Source organism: Lathamus discolor, chromosome 2 (assembly GCF_037157495.1).
Source record: "Lathamus discolor isolate bLatDis1 chromosome 2, bLatDis1.hap1, whole genome shotgun sequence".
In the NCBI taxonomy this organism is placed as follows: Eukaryota; Metazoa; Chordata; class Aves; order Psittaciformes; family Psittacidae; genus Lathamus; species Lathamus discolor.
In genome coordinates, this window is record NC_088885.1 from 25,346,224 (window position 1) to 25,371,672 (window position 25,449).

General features: G+C 38.4%; 1 protein-coding gene across 4 annotated transcripts in view; it reads left to right on the plus strand.

Annotated features, from left to right (window-relative positions):
- The first annotated feature begins 1,155 nt into the window (after positions 1-1,155).
- Positions 1,156-25,449, plus strand: part of ANO10 (anoctamin 10) — a 129,936-nt gene continuing 105,642 nt past the window's right edge. The window contains exons 1-11 of one of the 4 annotated variants that reach the window (XM_065666188.1): positions 1,156-1,283; positions 4,076-4,228; positions 5,231-5,413; positions 7,363-7,497; positions 9,157-9,276; positions 11,749-12,318; positions 14,691-14,746; positions 15,280-15,354; positions 16,451-16,633; positions 19,622-19,813; positions 22,228-22,356. In XM_065666188.1, coding sequence (XP_065522260.1) covers positions 1,265-1,283; positions 4,076-4,228; positions 5,231-5,413; positions 7,363-7,497; positions 9,157-9,276; positions 11,749-12,318; positions 14,691-14,746; positions 15,280-15,354; positions 16,451-16,633; positions 19,622-19,813; positions 22,228-22,356 — 1,815 coding nt within the window. In that variant the 5' untranslated portion in view covers positions 1,156-1,264. Of the gene's footprint in view, positions 1,284-1,498; positions 1,545-4,075; positions 4,229-5,230; positions 5,414-7,362; positions 7,498-9,156; positions 9,277-11,748; positions 12,319-14,690; positions 14,747-15,279; positions 15,355-16,450; positions 16,634-19,621; positions 19,814-22,227; positions 22,357-25,449 lie in introns of those variants that run through there. The other 3 variants (XR_010609870.1, XM_065666186.1, XM_065666187.1) reach the window with 3 other exon arrangements.

Sequence of the window (25,449 nt, forward strand, 5' to 3'; positions counted from 1 at the left end):
TGATATAGACTGTGACTATCTGAAACTCCCTACTGCAGTCTGTAGAGCCTGAATTTCAGGTATTCATATACCTCCATTTTCCCAAGTGCTCTAGTCCCTCACTGCTTCACTGGCTATAAATAACAAAAAACCCCACAACTATCACCAGAAACTGGTATTTTATACTGGCTACTGAGTACAAACCCAACTTTTCTCTGTATTTCCAAATACACTGAAAAGTACGTGTTGAATAATAGCCAGATGCTAGAGGACGGATACAGCTTACCTTCTGGCAGTTGTACTCTGTATGGGGTCTATACATTGGCTCTAAAAAACCTCTACCACAGGGGTCTTTTTCCTGAGGCAGTCCCTAATTCCACTGGATAAGCCAAAATGAAGTTGCTTGTCAGATAATTAGTTTACAGCAGTTCCATCTGACCTGAAAAGCTGTTATGAATTTGCTTTCAGTAGCTTGTAAGTTAAGCAACAGCGTGTGCCTACTTAGCACAAACCAGAGAGACAAACACAGGGCAGCTCCCAGCTGTGAGGGCCAGTTTCTGTGACCAGTCTAGATCAGCGTGCGCTGGTTACATCTGTAGGCTGACCTCTTTGCAAGAGACACCGAACGCCCCAGTATTGTCCAAAGCAATACTCGCGAGAACCTGGTTTACAAAAGCTTCCACAAACCCAGCAGCACGGTGCATTTTGCCAGCCAGCTTCTCCCTCTGCCTTTCCTGCTCTTCAAGGCACTTTGCCCTTCTCAGCTACGCATGGATGTGTGGAATTTCTACAGAAATCTTTGTTATCAAAAAGGCAAAATTTTCCTCTTTTCCCCGTAGAAAATATGTTTACAAACAAAACTAACACAGTTGAAGAGCACGGCTTTTAGCTTCAGCTCCAGAAAGAAATTTGGCCTGGCAAAGAGAGACAGCATGGGAAAGGAAATGGGCAAAAACCAGAGGATGAAGAAGAGAGGGCTCATTGCCCATAGGAGCGCTGGTAAAATACTGTAATGAAGCAGTGTGACAGTACTGCGGCACCGGGACAGGGCCGCGGCCGCCACCCAACACCGCCGGGGACCCCAGCACCAGCCTACCCGCCCCAGTCTCCTCAGCACTCCCGCGCTTGCTCCGTGAGCACGAGAACGAGGCGGAGCAGCACCGCCTCAGCCAGTGGGAGGGGGGACCTCGGCGTGGAGGGTGGTGCCCCAGCTGGGCCGGCTCGGCGCAGCGCCCGTCAGCGGCCGCAGGGAGGTTCTTGCCCAGCTGGGCCCGGCCGTGCGGATATGGAGCCGGCAGCCGGCGGTGAGCAGGAGTATGGGAAGGGTGGTCAGTTGTCTCTCAGCGGGAAGGGGTTCTCGCTGCCGCGAGAGGAGGAGTCTTCCGCTTTCTATCCCAGCCCAGCCCAGCCCAGCCCAGCCGGGCTAGCCTTCCCCGCCTTGGCGCGCAGGTGGTGTTGAGCAGCCTCTTAGTGCCCCGGCCTGTCTGCTCGGCCGGAGGTGGAGCGTGGGGGAGCCAGGGCGGTGTCCGCCGGCGGACCGCGGCCTGGCTGGAGGGAGAGGCGAAGTGAGTCACTGGTCGGCTGGCGGCGATGGGGTGGCTGGGCCTCTCCTGTCTGGTCGTCCGGGGAGCTGCCTCTGTCGTGAGGGTGCCTGGAGCCCTTCCTGAGCTTCGTGGCTGGGAAAGGGGACTAGGGGTTAGAAGTGCTTTTGTTTGTGTTCCCCACGGATCTGGGTCTGTCACAAGTTGCGCTGAGCGTAGGTATGAGAGGCCAAGTTGTATCCGGTGGGATCAGTGGCAGGCATTCAAAATGGGTATAGGAAATCACAAACACATGTTGGAAGGGTGCTTAAACCCTGCTCTATGTTTCAGTTGTAATAAACCTAAAATTAACAGATCTTACTTAGGCACCACTTCAGGCACAATGAATCTGAAGAAATTACAGAATCACGGACTGGTTTGGGTTGGAAGGGACCTTAAAGCTCATCCAGTTCCAATCCCCTGCCACGGGCAGGGACACCTTCCATTAGACCAGGTTGCTCCATGCGCTGTCCAACCTGTCTTCTGATAGAACCAAAGTTTAATGAGTAGTGGTGTACTGTTTATACAGAGGCTGTTTGCAGAAGGTAACTGTTCTGGAAAGTGATACTAGAAATATTTAATAATTATCTAGTGCGTATCATTTTTTTAAAAATCTAGAAATTGCACCATACACAATGTGGCAAGTGTTATCCTAAGAAACATAAAACTAATTATGGAAAGTGAATCAGTGAGCTGGAGTGACTCATCAAGGCAGTGTAGTCAGTTACTGACAATCACAGTGCCTTATCCCTGATGATGTTTTCCTTTGGTTCATCCTGCTTGTGCAGATTTTTATCTAAAATGATTTAAAATACTTTATTAATATAGTGTATTTCTTTTAAAGACACACATACTTGGGTTCAGAGCTGTAAATATGAATGCTGCAGAATTGTGTTCTTGGGAACTGGCAAGTGAAACTAACCGAAAACCCCACTGAAATCTGTCTTGAAAGGTTTTTTTGTTTTTTTCCAGTTAAAAGCAAATAGATCCTGTTTATTATGATATGCATATGTTTGCAGTATCACTGTACTTTGTAGGACAATTTACGTGAAATACTGAAGATAGTGATTTCTTTGTGAATCACGCAAGTATAACTGTCATAAAAGGTAAACTGCATCCTTAGAGCAACTTTCTTAGGAATTAAGTAATTTCAGTCTTTGAACAGGAGAGGGGAAAGCTGCTTAAAGACAGTAGATAAAATCTTCAGTGAACTTAATAGCAAGAAAAAAAAACAAACCCTAAGCCCACCAAACCTTCCCTTCAGTTTTAAATTCAGTCTGTGATAGGGTTTTTTGGTTATCGTTTTTTCTTTTTTTAGTGTATTTTTTAACTGAGTAGTTTAGTTACCAAATTTTTCTTATAATTAACACCTCTGAGATGATATATGAAGAATCTTAGAGGTATTGATAATGATACAGTGATCTCTGTAGGATCATTTATGTAAAAAACGAAGACGCAGTGTCAACAAGACTCACAAGGAACAGCTGAGCACTGGGGTTATTTAGTCTGGAGAAGAGAAGGCTCAGGGGGGACCTTATTGCTCTCTACAGCTACCTGAAAGGAGGTTGGAGCAAGGAGGGTGTCAGTCTCCTCCCAAGTACTGCACTAGGACAAGAGAAAATGGCTTCAAGATGCACCAGGAGAGGTTGACTATTAGGAAAAATTCTTCAGTGGAAGGGTTGTCAAGCGTTGTAAAAGGCTGCCCAGGGAAGTGGTTGAGTCGCCATCCTTGGAATATTTAAAAGACCTGTAATGTGGTTTTTAGGAACCTGGTTTAGTTGTGGACGTGGCAGTGTTAGGTTAACAGTCAGACTTAAAGGTCTTTTCCAATCTGAATGGTTCTGTGATTCTGTGAAGGTTGACATAGATTGTTTGGATATTTACATATAAAACTATGCTGATGCTCAACACTTTGTAACTGGACTTTGTCACAGAACACTTGGTTCATATCTTTGAACATGTCATAAAAGTACTTTGTGCATAATTTGCCTATCTGTGTGATAGATATCCCACTCACCTACCCAAGTTAGTATGAGCTTCCTTGGTATGTTTAAAGCTTCACTAGATTAACTGAGAAGGCGTCTCCTTAAATGTATAATGTATTTGCCCTCTCTTACCAGGAGAATCTTACAGGTTTTAGATATCTCTTGACTATTCTCTTTTGTTTTCATTTGCAGACAAATACACTGTAGGAAGTTACAAACTGTTGTTTTTGATGATAGCATCTCTTTGTTACTTTAATTTATTTATTGGCTTTCTTATCACTACTGCTTTGCTGTACATAGCAGAACAATTTCCCTACTTAGAGAGCAGGACATAAATGCCACCGAAGACTGGTATCGTCTTGCCAAGTGGCACTGGACAGGTTGCTTTTTATAGTAGGCCCACAGAAATGGGCATCTGCGGCTTTGCTAAGGACAGACACATATAACTTGCAATAATAAAGTTTTATGGGTTTTAGATTGATACCAAATATTTATTTAACACTGGCATTTTTGTTTTGTTTTTGTACTTAGCAAGCTCTCAAAAGATGTCACAAAGCTGGTCTTTCCTGGATATTTGTGAGTCTGACTTCAGGCCTCTGGTAGTAATTGAGCTTGCCAAAAGTGCCAAAGCGGAAACCATAGAATGGTTCACTAAAAGAATTGTGGACAAAAAAGCAAAGGGAGGTGAGTACAGTATGACCTTCTGTAACACTTTGAAATCAAATTGGCTGTCATCGTAGTATGAAGACATAGAAAACCGGTTTTCAGGTAGTTTGTGGTAATTGTTCTTTAGCTAAGCCCACTCCATTTTACATTTTTGAAGTTGTTTAATTGTGTATAAGAGTAGAACTTCGTGCTGGTATGATGAAAATGTAATAACTGAACCCAGTTATTAATGAAAATATCAGTTTAAGGTCACATGTCTGTTAAACTCTAGAATATTTCAATTTTTTTTTGTGGTGAAACAGTATCAGCAGAATCTTTCTGTTGTTTCTTATGAGAACATTCTAAGGCTTGCCAAAATGAAGGCACATCACATCTACTATCCTGTACATAAGATCTAGTACTGTTTCGTAGAATGAAGTTGAGATAGCAGTAAGCAAGTTAATATTGATAAATTCATGTTGGATTTTAATTTTCGTTTTGGTAGCTTGTAGGCTCTTACAAAGACAATATTTCATTACTCAATTTAGTGTATTATTCAATTCCAGGAATTGAAGTTAGGCTAGTTGATTTGTAATTCCATAGACTGACTGGGGTGGGGTTTTTTTACATTTTTTAGGAAGACATTATTTATGGCTGTTGTAGCTTGTATCTCATGGTCAGTAATATTTCTGTGGCTGTTGGATTTGTGGCTAAAAACTTGCTTTCAGGCCTCAGTTAAATAAGTCAGGGATGTTTCTATTTCAAAAGCCTAGTCTCTTTAAAAAGAGTGGGGCCATTTGTAAGAGCATCGGTTGCTTACATGATGTGACCGCTAGGGGAAAAGATCCAAGCTAAATAAGGGGATGACCCTGCAAGATCCTGAACAGCACACTTCAGGTGTTGTTGAAGCCTTAATTCATTGTGCCCTTATGCAGCTTCAGCACTCCTGATAACTAGGTCCAGTATGATGGATGCTAAAATATGAGGGGTTTGAGACTTAATTTTAATGTATTTTCTTCCTTATTTTGCCTTTCTTTAAAGGTGCACAACTGATGGTTAAACCATTGCTCACAGAAAAAGAAGGTGAAAATATTTACCTAGTTGGAGCTTCCCACTTAAGGCTGTTGCTGGGAGCTGAAACTGTGGGTTTGGTGAAGGAATGTAATGATAACTCGATGAGAACTTTTACATATAGCAGCAGAAAAACTTTCAAAGATTTTGCAGGTAAGGAATTTTAGGGGTCTTTGGCATTGGAAAGCTATGGCTAAAGATAAGCAAATAAGCAGTTAAATCTTTTATGGTCTTTTTTTTCCTTGGGATGGTAGCAGTGAGCAAAAATGGGAAGAACAAGCCATGAAAAAATACTGATTTTTACGTATGGGAATTCAGATCATATAATGAAATGAAAATTGTTTCTGCTTTCACTTTTTGCTTGAGTTTTACTTTATGCTTTTGTGTGCTCCAAATATTCTCTTACTTGTACGAAAGTATTTTGTTGAAATTAAGACAAAAAAAAAAAAGGTTGAGAAATGTGTGTGCAGGATTAATGATCAACATTATGAATTAAAGGAATTAAAGTTAGCAGTTTAGTTTCTGTGAGCCAGTTTTGAGGCTGATCTTAGAATTAGCTGGAGAAAATTAACATTTTCAAATACATTTGAAAATAATTTTTCTACTATATTTACACATCAAACAAAAATAAATAACACTACAGAGCCATGCAGTGGAATTTGGGCATGATTAGTGAAATTATTCCTTTTCCTTTTTTATTTTGAGGGGGTGCTAACACAGTAACATTCTCTCTTAAATGTGCTACCTGTAAGGTATTTAAGCCCCCTACAGTGGCAAAACTTATTTTCCTCTCCAGGTAAATATTTTAATTCAACCTTAATCTTGCGAATACTTTTCCTGTGCCTGCTTGGGTGATGACTTTCATCACATTTTTAATAAAAGGCTGCTTGGGTCTGTCTGAAACAGTAATAAAGTTGAGTTTTGTTGTTTGTTTGGTCTCAGTTTATTTAACACTGCTGCTGTGCACAATAACTGTTGCAGTGTCTCTTCTCTTCCAACCATACTTTTCTGAAATTGGAAAGCCTGGAGAAGAATTGTCAGTTGCAAAGGTCATTTCTATTTCTTTCATGTGTTTATGTCCTTTATACTAATCTGACTGCCATTGCTAACAGATTCTGTAGTAGCAGCAGGAACTCCCAACTACTGTAAACCTGAAAGATAATTTTTGTCTTTTTTTTTTAAACACTAATATAATTTTAGTTTTATCCAGATATGATCAGAGGATAAAAGTAATTGACCATGCTTACATGAGGTGAAAAATGTGTCATCTGAAAAAGAAACCCTGCAGCCTGTGTTTCTTACTAGGATTTCTAGTTCCCCAATTTACCTGATAGTTTATTTTTCATCTTAAGAGATTTGTTGCTGGTTTAGCTTCTTACTTAGTATATTCAGGACCATCCTTATAGTTTCTTATTCCTGAGGGGAAAAAATAATCCATTGGTCATTATCTCAAGGAAATTACAGTTTCCTTGATGGTAAATTGATGGGGTTGACAATAGTTTTGTTGCTGTAGCTCTTAAAAATTCAGAATTTTTTGAGATGTTTCTTACTTTGTTTTACGTTATTTATCTATTTTTATAAGAACTCATTGTCTCAAATAGCATATAATTGGGTTGTATGGGCAATAAAGAGCAAGATACTGTGATATTTGGTGTGAAATGGTTATTGGAAAGGAGATTTGTCCTGACATCTTATTGTATTTTTCTATGAAAATACTTCAGTAACTGAATGGCAGAAAGGTGTATGAAGATTCTGGGACTGGCAAATAGTGGATGCCTAAGTAACAGCCTTTCAGTAGGGCAGCAGTATACTATCCCAGCCTCCAGCAATTAGCACTTCAGGGGTGTTCTTGTTTCTTGAGTGATTCATTCTCTTAGTTCACCTGAGCAGTCAAAACTGTAGTGGCCAACATGTGCCAGTTAGAGAAAACATCTTCCCAAGGTGTGTATTTTAAACAGTGGAGTTTTTGCTAATGGATGTTGATTGGCAGTAATTGTCACCTTTTTTTTTTTTTCCTGATTCTGATTGGTTTTGATTGTTAGTTGCTGCCAGGGTTGTCTTTCAGTGCTGCAGAGTTTCATACTATCTTCTTTTTGATTTAGATGACAATCACAATTTTCTTACAATGGCAGAATGTCAGTATATCATCAAACATGAACTCGAAAATTTGAGAGCTAAAGATGAAAAAATGATTCCTGGATATCCTCAGGCAAAGCTGTATCCAGGAAAATCAATTGGTAAGCCAAATATTTTGTCCCCTCTAATTCACTGTGTTGATGTAGGATAGCGTTCATTCTGGTGGAAAAAAGTGTATGTCCTGCAGTGAAGAGAAATCCTTCAAACACTGAAACCTCACTATTTGATCAACTTTTTCTCATTGTTCCACAGCAATAGGGCAAGAGGTAATGGATGCACAGTGCAACCAGAGAAATTCTGAATAGATATTGAGAACATGTTTTTCACAATGAGGGTAATCAAACATTGAAACAGGGGTTTAGAGAGATTGTGGTAGCTGTCCTGTGAGACTTTCAGATCTTTTCTAGACAAGGCCCTTAGCAGCCTGATACAAGCTGGAGCTATTTTGAGCACCAGGTTGGACCAGATGACTCCTAGAGAGGTTTCCATCCTCAGTTTTCTGTGAGGATGAGACTCTGGCCTTATGTTCTTTTCAGTTAGATAATTGTCATATATATTGATGTCATCCATTATTTTTATAATTAGTACCCAAAACATTTGGTTTTAAAAAATTACATAATGATACACTTGGATTGGTTTTGTATAAAAGGGCTGGAATGAATAACAGTGTTCCAGAACTATAAATTTCACAATATGAAGGAAGGTTTTTTTCAGTCATTAGAATTCATTCATCTTCCCCTTTGCTTCAAGAGCTTCCTTTTCATGGAAGAAAGAAGCAATGAGAGCTAGTGCTGTATTTATGGTAGCTGGAACTGTCTGATTGGCAGAGATGCTGCAGTTTCTTAGAAGAATTTCTCTTTATACTTGTATGTCTTTTTAATAATGGTGTCTTTATTCACTAGTATTGGTCATCAAAGAGGAATGTGCATATCAGTAGCTCAAGAAATGTGAATGAATGTAAATGTCAGATAAGTTTACACGGATAATTGTTTATATAGCTAAGGTATTTTTCTAGTTACGTCAAGTGAATGCTGAGTGGAAGTGGTAAATAACTATAATACAGCTTCCAGTGCCTACCCTCTCCTTGTTTTGCATTTATTTTCTTTTTAATATTTATATGGTTGTAACTTCCAGTTTGTTAGTTGTTTATCCCTACAGGTAGTATTGCTTTCCATAACAAAGTTAAATACAAATTGTGGAATGTTTGGTTTGTTTGCAATGAAGATGTGTTGTAATTTATGAATTAGTGTAAACTGATATTTCACACTGGTAATTCAAAAATGTTTTTAGTATCTTTTCCATAATACAATAATGGTTCTTCAGTTTAGTGTTTTGGTTTGGGTTTCCTATGTCAGTTTGATTTGTTATGTCTTTCTTTGCTCACATGCAAGAGCCAGACCTTCCCCCGCAAAGCTACACATGGCATTTCAGTTCTGACCTATAGCACTTTTTGCTTTTCAAGCTGCAACTGATTATATTACAAACCTATGGAATTGTTAATTGATACAAAAAGATTGCTCTTTCTCTTCCAGTGGACTGCACAGTCCTTGTATGAAGAGGTCCAACTGCTTTCTATAATGAATACTTTTCAACTAACATGCAGATAATGTATTTGGTTTTAGGATTTAACTGCTAGATTTATTTCAAAGGAACTGTAGGCTTGCTAAGTATGTCATGTAACCTGTCTGCTTATCTCAACTTCACTGTCTTTGAAGGAGTGCTCGGTACCATTTTTTTTTTTTTTTAACTTTTCCTTCTAGTGAGAAGATTATTGACCAGTGGTATTCTAGTTCAGATTTTCCCACTGCAGGATAGAGAAGAGTTGAAGAAGCTCTGTCACAGCTGGTATGGTCGAGTGAAAGTTGGCTATCAACCTTTAGGTATGTGAATAGTTACTCCACTACAAATAAAGTGCAGGGTTTCTGTTGGAGAGGTTTTCTCTTCAGTTTGTGTGAGAAGACCAAGGGTCCTTCCTAAAAGTGAAACTCCTGTGTGGAAGGTAAGTATTATACCAAGAAGTCTGTTTTTTCAGTAACTGTTTACCTTTTCACATCCCCAATTACCCACTGCAGTTCACCTCTTCTAACACTACCTTTCTGCCCAAGTTGTTTTGCTGTGAACCAAAGTCCTTGTTTTACCCATCTTTGCTTTTACTGGCCTTGGAATCAATGGAGTGGCTTAGGCTCTGATTAAGGAGGGATTCATGTTTCCAGATTTGTTGACATGCGCAGTTGAGGTCTCTACATCAAATTCTGCATGATTATAAGATGGCCATAGGATAATCTTTTGTTGTAACAACTTGCAGCACAGCTGTTCTGGAGTGAAGCACTGGATGTGCACTTTATTTTCTTTCTCATGGCTGTAGGAGTTCTGTACATAAGCTTTTGGTCACAGTTTCCAAGATGGAGCTGGGGGAAAGTTCAAAGGCTTAGCTTTTGCACTGTGATCGTCTAACATAGCATCTAAAGTTGTACCATTGTTCTTTTACCAGATGGGCATATTCCCTGTGTAACCTCCCAAAATGGTTCAAGACTTGTGAAACTGGTAGTTCAGAGTCTGCAGATTCAGTGTCTGTAAGCTTCCATATAACAAGTCTGCACATCACAAGTGCTCCTGATCTGTAAAGCAGTAATGGGCAAAGTCAAGACTGTTTTCTCTTGACAGGAAAGCTCCTCAATGTCTGGAATTCCCAAAACTATTTTGAGTCGTAGGCATGTCAAAAGTGTGCTTACAACTGTTTGTTTTAAATTCATTATCTGTATGAAGACTATATGTTGTTGCAAGCCAGTATCACTGAGTATATTTTCCCCATTGAATAAGCTTAAAATGAAAACGATTTTCTAGCCTGGTAACGTGGAAAGTTAAGTTCTGGATTCTAAACCTGTAAACCTTACTTAAAAATAAGAAAATAAACATTTGAGAGTTTGCCTAATTATTAATCTCTGCACCTTGCAGTTGCTTGATTTTTTTTTTTTTTTTTTTTTTTTGAGCTACAGGAAGTTAAAGATCTGGCTTGATAATGCCTGCCTTCAGAGTATTGTGTTAGGGGTCTTACTTTGTGCTTGTCTTTTGTTTGTGTAAGAGAGATATATTTTTTGACTGAGACTGAATACACACAAAATTTCAAAGTAAATATCAGGAACCCTGTTATGTGTGTACTAATTTAGGGCTGCCTTTCTTTCTGTGTGTTTAGAGTGTGAAATGGTACTAATGACCTACACTTGAACTTGTCAGTAAATTTTGTATTAAGAGGAATGTTGGAGTGCTGATTCTGTTTGCCTTTCCTTCTTGCTTTCAGTGACTGATTGGCAATTGTGAACTTCTGCTCTAGTGTTTTGTGAACCATAAGCTGTAAGAATATTCTGGTATTGCACATGAGGTTTTGGTGTGCTAGTCTATTATGGAGATGACATTTATAGTGTCAGTTCAGAGGTCATGATGTCGTGACTGTTCTGTTAAGCTGGTGAATATATAGCAGTGGCGTGCAAGCAATGTGGTCTTCTAGGTGGGAAAAGATTTCAGCATTCTAAAAACTTGGTTTGCTAGGAATTTCTAGATCTTATTGTGTGATGCCATGTCTGGATTGTGTTGGATAATACTCCTACATTTTTTTATTAGTAGTAAGATAGATGACATCTTGGCCTCCTTGGAGGTAATACATCTGTCATGAAATGCATCCATTAGCATCCACTTTTCAAGTCTATATAACAACTAGGCAGACAACCTTGGTGAGTACAACCAGTGTGTATTTCATGTATCAGTTGTCTGCTGAAGGGAATGTCTCAGCCTGGCTTTACTATCTGACATGTATAAGATTTCAGTGTACCTTTCCAGCTATTCCTTTAGTTCCTTGAGGGCTGGCAAAGCACAACTAGTCCTTTTTGGCTATGAGTGGGCTGGAACAAATTTGTTTCCTAAGTGTGTATATGCCAGTGACAAGCTTCAGAAGTTAGATGTCACTTGCTGTTTGTTTGGTTTTCATGATACCAAATGTCTTCTGTGCCATCCTAGCCATTCAGTGGTAGGTGCTGTTTGCAAGAATGTGTTTGGTTTATTTCCCTGCCCCATATATTTGATATTGATATGGTAAGTACTTAGATACCTGAATTCCCTGCCATGTGATTATATGTACATGTGTTTCTGTATGTGTGTATATGTAACATAAAAAAATAATAATTTAGATAACCTTCTGAGGTTTTGGAACATGGGAGAAGGCAGAATAAAAAGGTATATAATATACACTGTGTTACTTAGAGAAAAAATGGGCCAAAGGGTTCATATAAAGTCAAGTTTGATGTTATACTGACATCTATGTTAAGTGTAGTTCTTGATTGATTCGTTTTTCTCTGCAGATGAGATACGCTGCTACTTCGGTGAAACCATTGCACTCTACTTTGCCTTCTTGGAGTATTTCACATTTGCTTTGATTCCGATGGCTGTTATTGGGATTCCTTATTATGTGTTTGCATGGGAAGACTATGACAAATACGTGATGTTTGCCACATTCAACCTGATCTGGTCCACTGTGATACTGGAAGTTTGGAAGCGGATTTGTGCCACCATGACATACCATTGGGGGACGCTGCTGATGAAACGCCAGTTTGAAGAACCAAGACCAGGCTTCCATGGCGTCCTGGGTATTAATCCCATCACTGGGAGGGAGGAACCAGTGTACTCAAGTATTAAGAGACAGCTACGGATTTATCTGGTGTCCTTACCATTTGTGTGCCTTTGCCTCTACTTCTCACTGTATGTGATGATGATTTACTTTGATTTGGAAGAGTGGGCTCTGGATTATCATGAGAAGAATGACTCTAACTTCAGCAGCTTGATGCTGTTTGTGCCCAGTATCATATATGCTGTTGTGATTGAAATTATGAACCGTATCTATCGGTATGCTGCTGAATTCTTAACATCATGGGGTAAGGAAGTTGTTGTACTCTTTTTCCGTAAAGTTGGAATCACAGATGTTTAGAATTTGTCTCTTCGTAGAATGCATTACTTTGAGTTCTTGTTCAATGGGATGCTAATGAAATTTCCTGAAGTAGATTTTTACTGTGGGGTAGAAGAGATGTCTGTTTTAACTTATATTTATTTTGAGTGTTCTGAAACTGTAGTTTCACGCTTGGTTTAATTTGGTTTAAGTCTAGCATATCATCAGAAGTGATCCTGCCTTCCTCCTCAGCCTCTCTCTGCCTTTGTTGCAGAAATCCCCTTTCCATTTAGCTCTTTATTTGGCTGTATCAATAGCAAAATTAAGTATCAGTTTTGCTGAGATGAGCTCAGAGGTGGGTGACCAGAGGGTCTGTCCTGGCAGTTGCAGGTTTGCTGAGTACATCTTAGTCTACTGATTTATCTGTCCAGAGAATGGAGGCACTGAGATAGTGGAACAAAGTCTAAAAACACCAACTAAATGCCATATGGGAGTGTTTGTGTATGATATATATATATTATGTATATAAATATATATATATTATATATATATATCAAAGACTGAGATTTCACATCCCTATTGAAATATTTTCTTCTGGGCACTCTCAGAAGAGATGGGGTGTTATAACAGATTGCTTTTTTTCCCCTTGTGTGTGTGACTTAACAGTTTGGGCATTATGTTTTGTAACCTAACATAAGGATAGTGAAATGTTAGTCTTTATTTTGAATTTTAGCACTTCTATAGACATGTGCAGTCACTTTCAGACAAAAGTAATAGGTAAGGCTAATGGGGCGTTAAATGGTTTGTGTAGCTCAGTATGTCATGCGTTTACAGTACAGAATCCAGGTTACTAAAGCTGGACACCCAGAAAATTAACCTAAGAAAGATTAAGCAAAAGGGAGATTCATGCAGAAGTCAGAATAAAAAGAGGTGTTAAAGTGTGAATTGGTTTTGCACACAGAAATTATTTGCTCAGCAAATTGTACTTGACAGCAGCAATAGCAAAAGCAGGCAATCTCTTGATTTGTTTATGACTGTTCAAGGTTTATATTTAAATAATGACTTTTAAATTCGTATCTAGGTTTCAATTGGTGTCTTTTGTTATTTCTTTTTTTCTTCCACTATACTGAAAGAAAAAGCCTTTATGCAAAATGCCCAGTTGTGTTGACCAGGTAGACTAAAATGTTTTTAAGAGGTAACCCAAGGATTTTTTTTTTTAACCTAGATTTTTTTGGAGTTTAAGCTGATGTTTTGTATTCAGTAGCAACAGTATTTATGTAACTCACTACGCTGGCAACTTGTGCTATCCAATGTGTTTATGCTGCCATGCTGCGAATAGGATGAAGAGCTCATCTGGCTGTCCTACCTCCCCTCCTACCTGGCAGCTAATATCTGCCTTAAACAGCTAGACTGTCAAAGCATAGGCAACTATGCGGGGTTATTTTAAGCATACCCATTTATCATGAGACCTGGTCATTTAGTGAAAGCTAAAAGTAAAAATTGCATTTAGCACTTGAGTGCATCTTCCGTGTGTTGGGTCCACCTTCATGCCCCTGTCAGAGTAGAACTCTGCTGTTGTGTCCTGAGCAAGGTCTGGAGGTGAAGATGTCTCTTTTTGCTTTGTTGACACAGCTCTTGCTTGTGTGCTGCCTTCTCAGTCACTGCTCAGCCAAAGCTTTAAAGGTACAGTCTGACAAAATAGCAAAGAGAAATGAGAAATCTCCCGTTCTCTTCCCTTTTCTCCCCCCCTAGTAACCAACCTTCCTCAAACATTAGCTGCCAATAGTTCATTTGAAATGAACTAAAAAATCTTGGTTTTAGAATAAGTAATGCATCCGTTGAACTTCATGTACTCTAGTCTTGCTTTAGAGCTTAGGGTCTGATCTAAATCCCTTGGAGATGGGAATATTTCTGTGAGCATTTACTGGGTTTGAATCAAATCTGATATTAATTTTCATAATCTGTTCCAGTTAGTTTTGCATTTATTTTCAGCCAGAGAACAATCAATAACTAGGCACATTTTATTAAGTATTGAGAGTGATGGATGTTTTTTCTGTTATAAAACAGCTCTTCTGAGGAAGAAAGATACAAAAGGAAAAACTTTCAGAGTAGAAAAAGGACTGGAGTTGTATCCAAAAATATGAATGTTAATATTGTGCATCAGATTAGCTTGACAGGTCAAGAGAGATACTGGTATGGTATAAATTCTTTCTGCCATAAAGTGCTTGAGGAACTATTCCCCAAAAACTCCTAGTTAAGTGATTTTGAGATAAAGTGTCTCTTTACTCTTTGTATAACAATGTCTGGTATATGGTAAGTGCTTCTGCTGTTTACTAATCAATAATCTTGTTGGTATTTTAGAAAATCACAGGCTGGAATCTTCATATCAAAATCATTTAATTCTGAAAGTTTTAGTGGTAAGTATGCAGTATAAGTATATATAAACTTCAGAGCCTGGTTATAATTTTCCAGATGTACCATACTGTGATTATGTCTCATTTTTGAAGTAGGGCTTATTTCTCTTGGTCATAAATCCTCTTGAAGCAATAAAATATAAAGCTTAACTAATATATATTGAGTAACAGTTGTACACGTTGAGAGAGCTGTCATCCAACACATATTTTAATAAAATATTTGTCTGAAAAACAATCATTATCCTAAATTAAGATTAGTGCATCCCTTTTATTGTATTACCTATGGGGAAACTGCCAAAAGATGGAAGTTAAGTAGGTGACGTTTATTTTAATGTCCACATTTCATAATTGGATTTTAGTTGTCTTTGTACACCATGGTTTAGAAAAGCATTAAGCTTGTCAAATGAAAACCTGAATAAGACCATAATTGAAAATTTTAACGAACATGTGCGTGGAAGCTGTTAGTTAGGTAAAGTTAGATGATATTCTGCATTTGAACTTTTGCTTAAGTACTAATAACAGATTTTTGTTTGCAGTTCAACTTCTTAAATTGTTTTGCATCTCTCTTCTACATTGCCTTTGTGCTGTTTGATATGCACCTTTTGAGGCAGGTGAGTTTCAAGAACATCTTCAGAATGTTGACAAATTTAGAAAAATAAAGGATTGACAGAAACAGGACTTTAGTTTTTAATTGCTTTTCTAAAATACTAACTTGACAATGAATATATTTCATATGTATTTTCTTAGAAAGCCAACTTTCATATCTCAGTTCCTCTGGCACTGTTGCAGAGTCATAATTGGAATGGAGCAATTTTTCCCTGTGTTTAAATGAGGAACTGTTTTCTAATAAATTCATTATTCCCTCACAGATGAGGCTGGAAAATTTTCATTTCCTCCTTCTTTCCCTTTTTGTTAGAAAATGGTTTTCTCTCTAGTGCTCTTAAAGGGATACTCTTGAGGATCAGTTTATGACTACTATGAGGAGCTGAGAATAAATAAAAGCAAAAATAATTTGTAGTTGGTATTTTACATCAGCTTTCTTTTGTTAATATCTTTTGCACTCAAATGCATGAAAATCAGGTATAAGAAAAAGACATTTTTTCTTTAAATGTAACGAACAAAACAGCAGAACTTTAACTCAAGATCTCTCCTCTCTGAAGAGAGCTTTAGCAAAATAATTGACGTACCTATACCAGACATGACATTTGTGACATTTAATATACTTCAGGGTATACTGTACTGTCTCCAAGACATGTCCAGATCCACAAAATACTTAGACATCTAACTCTATTTTGTTGTTTTCAGCACAGAACAGTGAATGGAAGAATTTCTTTACTGTGAGGGTGGTGAGGCAGTGGAGTAGGTTGCCCAAAGAAGTGGTAAATGCTCCATCCTTGGCAGTGTTCAAGGCCAGGTTGGACAGAGCCATGAGCGACATGGTCTAGTGTGAGGTGTCCCTGCCCATGGCAGGGGTTTAGAACTAGATGATCTGAAAGTCCTTTCCAACCCTAACTATTCTGTGATTCTAATGGGGACTAGAACACCTATACTTTTCATATGCTGTTTCTAGTTTTGTTAGGCTGGCCCTCTTTTGTCACAGTATAACAACTTACAGTGTTACTAGAATGCACAAAATTAGGAATGATCATAGATTTATCACAATTCTATTAATTTTAATTACTTTTTTTTTTTTTTTGGTAACTTAAGAGCTTGGCCACTTTGCTGATAACTTCGCAGATCCTCAATCAGTTGGCAGAGTCCTTGCTTCCTTACTGGCTCCAAAAGAGGTATAACAAGAGGATGAAGAAACGCCTGTGTTCTCCGAAAATTGATAAAGACCTGTCATTAGTTGAACAAGTCAACTTGGAGAAAGAAATGGGCACCTATTGTGTATGTTTTATTACTGTAAAAAAGTTCAGACTTTTCTGGGTTGTAGTTGATGAAGATATGAGCCAGTGCAACTTGAAATACTTCTGGCTGTCTGGCCTGGCAGCTTATTTCCAGCTTCATCAGTTTTGCTGATAGTGTTATTTATACAGCTCTGTGATGCGCTGGATCAAGAAAACGAAACAGTGCAGGTTCCCAGTTACACTAGAATGAAGGATAGGAATGAACAGCTGAATCTGGAGCTATGTAACCCTGTATCACTGGAAGAAGTACTTATGTAATATGCCCTTAATCTCCAGGGGTAGCTTGAAAGCTACAATGATGAGTAGCCTGGCATAGGGAAGGGGGAGACTGTCTGTTTTAGTTTGGTTTTGCAGCGGTACTAGTTTAAACTGTCAATTAATATAGCCTGAAAGAGCGCCCTTATGTCGGTGGTGCCAGAAATGGAGGGGGCAGAAGAGAATAGTTCTTCAAAGCAATACTACTGCTGAAAGCTCTTGCTTCTTGAAACTACAGCTTTGGCATTTGCTGTCTTCCTAGTTCCATTCCTGACCACCTCTTTTAATTTTAATCGTATTTAACAAATTTTTGCAATGTGTTACGTGCAGTTCTAAAGGAACTGACAAAGTAGACATCAGTGTATATGCTAAGGCCTTACAGACTGACTGACAGCTTGCTTGATCAGACGCTGCAAGCATAATCACAAGAGTCTTAATACTGTATGATTTATATTTTAACAGAGTAAGAATTCTATGTAGACAGTGAACCTTCTGTGTAAGGCAGTTTGAAATGTATTACTAATACTATATCAGATTCCTTTCTTCCTGCATAAAGTGCCATGATGTGGGAAGAGGAAAAAGAAATACTACCTTTGCAGTTGGAAAATGAATGTTAACACTTGCCTTCCTCTGGGAAGGTTGGTATTTCCAAAATTTTAGATGGAGGGAAATAGATTTAAAGAGCATGTCTGTCTGTCAAGGGAGAACACAGCAGAAATCACTGTGTTAGTGTCTGAACTGGTTAAGTCAGCACAGTCCAGTGCTGTGCCTGCAAACAGGCCAGCAGAGCTCCAAAAGCTGTGTGTTGGCACAAGTTCTACCTCTTAGACCTGAGCTGACTTCTCATTCTCAGCTGGCACGTGAAAAGTCAGTGTGTTGTCTCTGAGTCACATTGTGCAGTGCTTCTTGTGCAGGGCTGGGTCAATATATCTGCACCTGTTGAACTGTTCTGCCCTGAATGGTTTACCACTGGGACCTGAGAGGTCAGTTGTAGAGTTACAGCTTTGCCTTGGAGTTGTCCACTGCTAGCCCCAGTTTCAGTTCAAGATACTGTGTACTCAAGTCCCTAGTGTTATTTTCAATCTAAAGATTTTAATTGTGCTGTGCTTGTGAATGTACAATATTAGACCACTGATTTGTCTGCAAGCTGTGACCTGCCAGCAGCCAAGAGTATTTCTAAAATTAAATCTGTCACAAGGGGAAAGCATTTGACTATGTTCAGTAAATAAGGAGTTTAGCAGGAGTCTTGACAGAATTGTGTTTCGGGCTCTTCTGTTTTCTTTCCTTCACTTTAACATTTAATTCTCTTGTTTGTCTTCTTTCTCTCTCACTTTTCAAATCTCCAGCCTTTAACTGAGTTAAAGCTATAAAACCATCTTGCAAAATATATATTTTTTTAAACTTTCTGCTTCTCTTTTCTAGTTCATTTTCTCCCTGAATTTCTTTGTTGATTCTGTTCCCTTAATGAAATAGTTCATGTGCTGCTCCTGTGGCTGACAATGGCACACTTGGAAATTGCTTTAACATCATAGCAGACTCCTTTTTCTGCACAAAGTGTCATAAATTGAGTAGGAGAAAAAACTCCTTTTCTTTTCATACTCTAAAAGTCAATAGGTGCTGAGCAAAGAAATAAGAAAGGTGTGAGGAAGCAGTGGGAATATTGTGCAGTTACCAGCAGGAGGAACACAGAAGGATTGCTCCCTGCTTGCAACAGTTGTCTGAGAAAGTGATAGCAGGGACAAATGTGTGACTGCTACTCCAGTGACTGGTCCTGGACAAGTGTCCCTAAGGATGACCTTACTAAAATTCAGAGTTTGTACAAAAAGTTACCATAGAAAAGTCTCAACGGTTTTAAGTTGGGTAGCTCTTCATAGCCTGGCCCACAGATCGGTTTGTCAGACCCAACTATAAAGTGTGCAGCTTGAAAATTACTTGAAAATGGTTCTTCACTTTCACACATAATTGCTGCAATCTATGAATACTATAAGTGATACAAACCTGATATGCAAATATATATAATGATGTACATGTGAATAATTAATCAGCATTTATGTACCCACATTCTTGGTTTAAAGATCAGGGGATAGATGTGTTGCAGAGTTGCTAAAACGGGGCTTTTTGTTGCACTAACTGTTCCTTTCAGATGTCAGTGTTGCATTCCATCATTTCAGCCTTCAACTGCGCCACTGATTCTGATTTACCCCATTTGAAATAAGCAAGTAGAAATACCAGAAAAGAGTTGCCCGTCTACCAACCTACCTTTCTGGTTAGGTCTTTCATAGACAGTCTGAAATATTAGGACTTTTCTTGTCACAGTGCTTTTGGGAGAATGTTCTGCCAGTTTAAATGCATGGTGCTATTTTCCAGTCCCACGAAGTTCATTCTGTAACTGTTTCATTGAACTAGTCAGGAATTTGAATGAGATTAATGTGTTATACAATTACTTCATGTAATAAGGGTAAGAAGTATGACTTGAAAAAATGCATTAGGCAAAAAGAAAAACTTTGGCCTCCTCTTATTAAGAAGTTTTAAGTAATTGAAGAATTCCAGATTAACTAGATGGTCGGGTTGGTTGTTGTTGTTTTCTATCCCCAGTTATTCCAAGCAACTAATTTGGGATGAGGCAGCACATTTCCAACTATATTGTTAATTCTGTGTTTCTTCACAGTTTTTTGTGGATAAAAGTTGTTCTTATTTTTGCTTTGTTTTTCAGGGAACTTTTGATGACTACCTGGAGTTGTTCTTACAGTTTGGCTATGTGAGTCTTTTTTCATCTGTTTATCCACTGGCAGCTGTCTTTGCAGTGTTAAACAACATCACCGAGATATATTCTGATGCCTTAAAGATGTGCAATGTTTACAAGCGTCCATTTGCAGAACCCACAGCAAATATTGGTGTTTGGCAGGTAATTTCTGTGTCCTTCTATTAATATATTTTGAAAGAGGTTTCAGCAAACATACTTAAGCTGTTTGACCTATCTGCCACTTTAAGGTTTAGCAGGTACTTCGTTCTCTTCAATGCCTTAGGATAGTATCTATCCAACTGTATGTCCAAGTGATTTTTTTCTTGTAGGATTTTTGACCAGATGTCTTCCAGTTGCCTTTGAAAAGAAAACAAAGCCTTTAGTGTTTGTATATATGTGTATTGTACTCCTGTTGCAACTGCAACAAAGCAAAGCATCCAGATACTGCCTAGTACTATTTACGGCCAACATATTTTAGAAATGGTAACATTTGATGCAGTCTCAGAAGCATGGAGCTGAGCAAGGGTTTAAAAAACATTGAAGAATGGTAGGTAAGTACGTGTATTCCTATGCCATGCTTGGCTGTGTGCCCTTGTGATTACTTGTACTCAAGCTGACTAATTTTAAAATAACCTGCATCTGTGAGCAGGATCTGGATCTTTCTGCACAGCCTGAGCACTGTCGTCTATCTAAACAATTTCACACTAGTAGTAGTGGGTTAAGGATTTCCTGCCCTTGGTTGCTTGCCTATGCAATCATTCTAGCACCAGCTAGTTTGGAGCCTGCTCTGTCAGTAACCTGATTCTGACTGAAAATAACCCTGTAAAACTCCTCCAAACCCAAAGTTTTTTCCGAAAAGAAAGAATTCTGTCAAGTCACATCCAGAGACTTCAGCATTCTGTAATAGGAGGCATAATGAGTGCAAAGTAAATTGGAGGAAATTCCTAGGGGACAACCCATATTCTAGTTAACAGCTTTAGTAATGGTATGTAATGGAGACAGAGGAATAATAAACTAGTGGATCATTTAATTTGGTGGGGTTTTAAATGTTGGTACCAAATGAAACAAATGGGAGATGGAAGAAATGAAAACAGGAAACCTAAATTAAACCTGCTGCAAAAATATGCAGACTGAGTATTCTGTGCAATCATTATACACATACATAGGTTTTAATGAAGGGAGCTTACAGGAGAAAACATTTTATTATCAAGTCATTAAAATGTGTAAATTTTAATCTGTGTTTAAACATTTGATGAATTTTTTAGTCTGTATTTATGTTGCCAGCGTCTTGATGGCATAGTGGCATTGACCAGTGATGTGACCATCAGATAAATGAGGCTGTGGTCATAAGTCCCAGGTGTAGCTGCAGGTGTGGTAATAGCATTTGGTTTTGCAAGAATAGTTTATTTCGTTCTAGGGAGTAGACTGAAAAACTATAATATTGATTCTACAATCATGTTGGGTTTTTTATACTGTAGATTTTTAATAGTAGAAGTGCATTTGTTTTGTATGAATTAAAAATAATGACAAACATTTTGTTACCTGATTCATGTGGGAAGTTAGAGCATTGGCTGAAAGATTTAAGGGAATACTGGAATTATTTGAATCAGGTGAGCTGAGTCACCAGTTTTTTGTCAAGGAGAAGGTTTCTTCAGCTAATTTGCTGTAAAAATTCCTGCAATTCAGTGTCAGGCTTTCTTGTTGGGGACATTGGAATAAGTAACCATGGTACTGTGAAAGTAATTGTCAAGCTGTAGTAGTACTTTCTGACATTTTGTGTGAACTCTTCAGGCAAGAGCTTCTTAGATGTGTGTAATTGCATGTGTTTAAATCTGTCTTATAACAAATTTCAGCTTGTGTAACTGTTTTTTAAAAAAGGCATTCTGACCAATCCTTACGTTTTCCTTTTACTTAACATTCAGGCAAAACCTCCAAAACGAGAGTGTTTGGACTGACAGTCCTGCTAGGAATTTAGCATTTTTTCCTTCATCCTGGAGGAAATACATGTTCAGTAATAACAAGTGTAGATAAGTGTTATAAGTGTTACGTAGATGAGTGTGAGATGAGAATATGTAACACACTTCTATGTGTTGAGGTTGTGCGGCATGAAGATACCAGGGATAAGGCTGCTTTCCTGTAAGATTATTCGGTATTATTCAGGTGGTGATCTGGCATTACCTACATCTAAAGTGCTAATGGTCTTTTAATAACTTCTCAAGGTCTTCACAGTAGTAGGGAATTGTGGAAGAATAGGGTTTAACTTCTTTACAGCAAGCATATAACATGCACATAGAGAAACCAGACTAGAGAGAAATTCAGGGTTGCTAGATGATCTTTGTGATATTGCAGACCTTCTTGTGGTCTTGTCTTTTCCTGTTCTTAAATCTGATGAAGTCTGGACTGCTTGCCAAGCAAGTTTTAGGTTATAGAATTCAAAAGATCCAGGAAAATAAAAAAGTTCAAATAATGGAACTTCTGAAGATCTAACGAAGAGAGAGGGGCTGTCCAGAGCAATTTGAAGACTGGTAAATTAGAGATAATGTCATAAGTATAAATATATTTGTCTTTTATTTCAGTTGGCTTTTGAAACTATGAGTGTAATATCCGTTGTTACTAATTGCGTACTGATCGGAATGTCTCCACAAGTGAATGCCCTTTTCCCAGACTCAAAAATGGAACATATTCTGACTGTGGCATTGGTGGAGGTAAGTCTGCCTTCAAACACTGCATGTGCTTTAGTAGCATAAAATATAAACAGTGGAAATTATACCCGGAAGTAGACTCCTCCTGATCTTATATTAAAAGGAAATTAAGATTTCCCTATCAAAGTAGTATTCAAAACTCTTGCTTTTTGATTCCTTTCTTTTTGATTTCTTTTTGTGTGCTGTGAATGCTGTTGCCATACTTCTCCATACATTTGTAAGATGCCCTGTATTTGTTGCTATGTGTATTTCAAGAATTTAATAGTGCTATTTCAAGAAGCAAAATAACCACTTTTTTTTGTGAAGTGGTGTCATGGTTTAAGCCCAGCCGGTAACTCAGAACCGCACAGCCACTCGCTCACTCTCCCCCTTCCTCCCCCCACTGCCAGGGGGATGGGGAGGAGAATCGAAAGAATGTAACTCCCATGGGTTGAGATAAGAACAGTCCTGTAACTAAGGTATAACACAAATCACTGCTGCTACCACCAATAATAATAATGATAAGGGAAATAACAAGGGAAGAGAATACAACCGCTCACCACATGCTGACCAATACCCAGCCTGACCCAAGCAGCGATCTAGCACTTCTGGGTAACTGCCCCCAGTTTATATAGTGGGCATGACGTGCTGTGGTATGGAATGCCTCTTTGGCTAGTTTGGGTCAGGTGTCCTGTCTCTGCTTCCTCCCGGCTTCCCCTCTTCCCTGGCAGAACATGAGACTCAGAAAGTCCTTGGTCAGAGTAGACATTACAACAACTAAAACATTAACAACAAACATTAGCAACAACTAAAATCATCGGCGTTATCAGTGTTGTTCCCAGGCTGAAAGTCAAAACCACAGCACTGCCAGCTACTAAGAAGGAAAAAAATGACTGCTGCTGCTGAACCCAGGACATCTAGTTATTTCTCTGCTCCGTTTGTGACCCCAGCATATCCTATGAAAGCCTCCTATATAATCTTTATGGATGTTTCCTGTAAGGCTTATCCAAAACAAGTGTGTATGATGCCTGTAAATACTAGTGATTGTAACAGTGTTTGGGTTTTTTTTTTTTTTTTTAATAATTCTGTGTAGTAAGCGCTTGAGTGTCATTCGTTTTCAGACAAGGAGGGGGATTGCTGTTCATTTTGTATAATAACTGAGATTGTAGGACTTTGTCCTTAGGTACTTTCTTTCAGAGCTTTCTTGTATTTCGTTGCTGTGACTTTCGTCATTGCACTATTTTGGCTTTTAGGAACTCGATTACTTTTCCTATGGCAAAACATCTGGTTTCTCTGTGTGTAGTTGTTAAGGTGCATTACCTTACAGAGGTGCAGCAGGTGCACATACTGTGTTGTTTTTATGGGTGTTAAGTGTTATGCAGTGAATTATGAGCTTGCTCTAAGGGGTTTTTACCATATCTCAGTGTTTGCAGAGTTAACTCCTAAATATGAGTAATGTCAACTGATTTACTGAAGTTTGAGTCTGCAGACATTCTGATGTATTCTGTTATGCATATATGAAGATTTGCATTAACCTTAGTGAGGTATTTTAATATAAAACTTATTTGGTAGTTTAAGCATACTGCTGTAATTCATTACTGGACAATATAGCCAGAGCGATTGTATTATGAAAACTGTACTAAATGTAAGCAGTATGGATTTATGGCATCTTAAAGAGATGGGGCTATTTTGTTTTGTACACAGAAGCAATTTTGGTAATGACCACTGATTTGTAATGAACATTATGTGAAGAGACTGGTGGAGGCTAATGGCAGATGAGCCAAAAGAGAGGAAAGGCCACCATTTCATATATAGAAAAGTAAAGTTTTCTCTTACTGCTTTTCTTAGTTAAAAAACAACCCCCTGAACAACCATAATGGCATAATGTGCCGGTCAGAAAAGGAATGTTTAAAAACTAGTTTTAATTGCAAGCATCCAGTGTGCAGGATACTTCTGAGTATACTGCTCTGATTTTTATTTGTTTGTTTTGTGTTACTACAAACTATTTATTGTCTGAGAAAAAGCAAAGACACAAAACCAACATATGAGTCATATCATACTTTTCTGCAGCATAACAAGCCATGTGATTTTAGGAATGTTGTTGGTTATAAACAATTCCAAAACTGCTTAATGTCAAGTTTAAAACTTCTGCAGTCTCATAAAGGACAGTCTTTCAGTACATCTTAAACAATATTTAAGAAGTTAATGGGTGTGGGTTTAGTTGGCTTCTTTAAAAGTGTCAGTGAATAGCTCAGGTTGTACAATCTTGCAGGAGGTTTTGGAACACATGTTACAAAGCTTCTGGAGTCCAGAAGAGTTCTCTAGAGTGAAACACATTTTACATAGATATTTTATTTAAAAGAAATATATGAAGATGAATGCAACAAACATGATTTCATTCCTGTGGAAGGCAGTTTCCATTTGTGTTGACAGTTAAACAAGTTCTCAGTTACAGAAATTACTTTTCAACAGTAGTTATATCGTACATATTTCAGGTTTAAACATTGAATTTAAAAGGGTAGAAAGAAGGGAGAATTACTAGATGTTGTGGGGCTATGAACAGCAGAAGTATGGATTTATGGCAGCTTAAAGAGATGGGGCTATTTTTGCCTTTGCTTCTTGGGCATTTATTCCTTTCTTACCTGTTACACTGGCACTTTCTTTTATCTGGTGCATGATCAGTCAGATTAGGGAACTGATCTGGGAGAAGCTGTCTGACCCAGTTCACTACTGAAAGAAAGCAGGGTGGAAACAACTGTGTGTGGAAGACACACAGTAATGCTGTAGGTTTGTGCTGGATTAAATATGTGGGACTTCTGTACTGCTGAGTCTTTCTCCTGTATTACTTCATCTACAGGAAGATGCCTGAACTACAAGAGGAGTACAAATCTCACATATTGGCAGTATTCCCATGTACCTCTGCTAAATTTGTTAATGATTGAAGTGTGCATTTCAGTTGTAAAGAAAAATTCAGGAGCAGAATATATCACTTCAAACCTCTAGGACAGACCTGGTGTGTCTAAAGCATGTTAGTGTCAAGGTTGGAAAAAGTTCTGTTGGACGTGTCAGGGTGTTGACAGAAAAGCATTTTATATCGCTTAGTAGAGATTCAGAAAC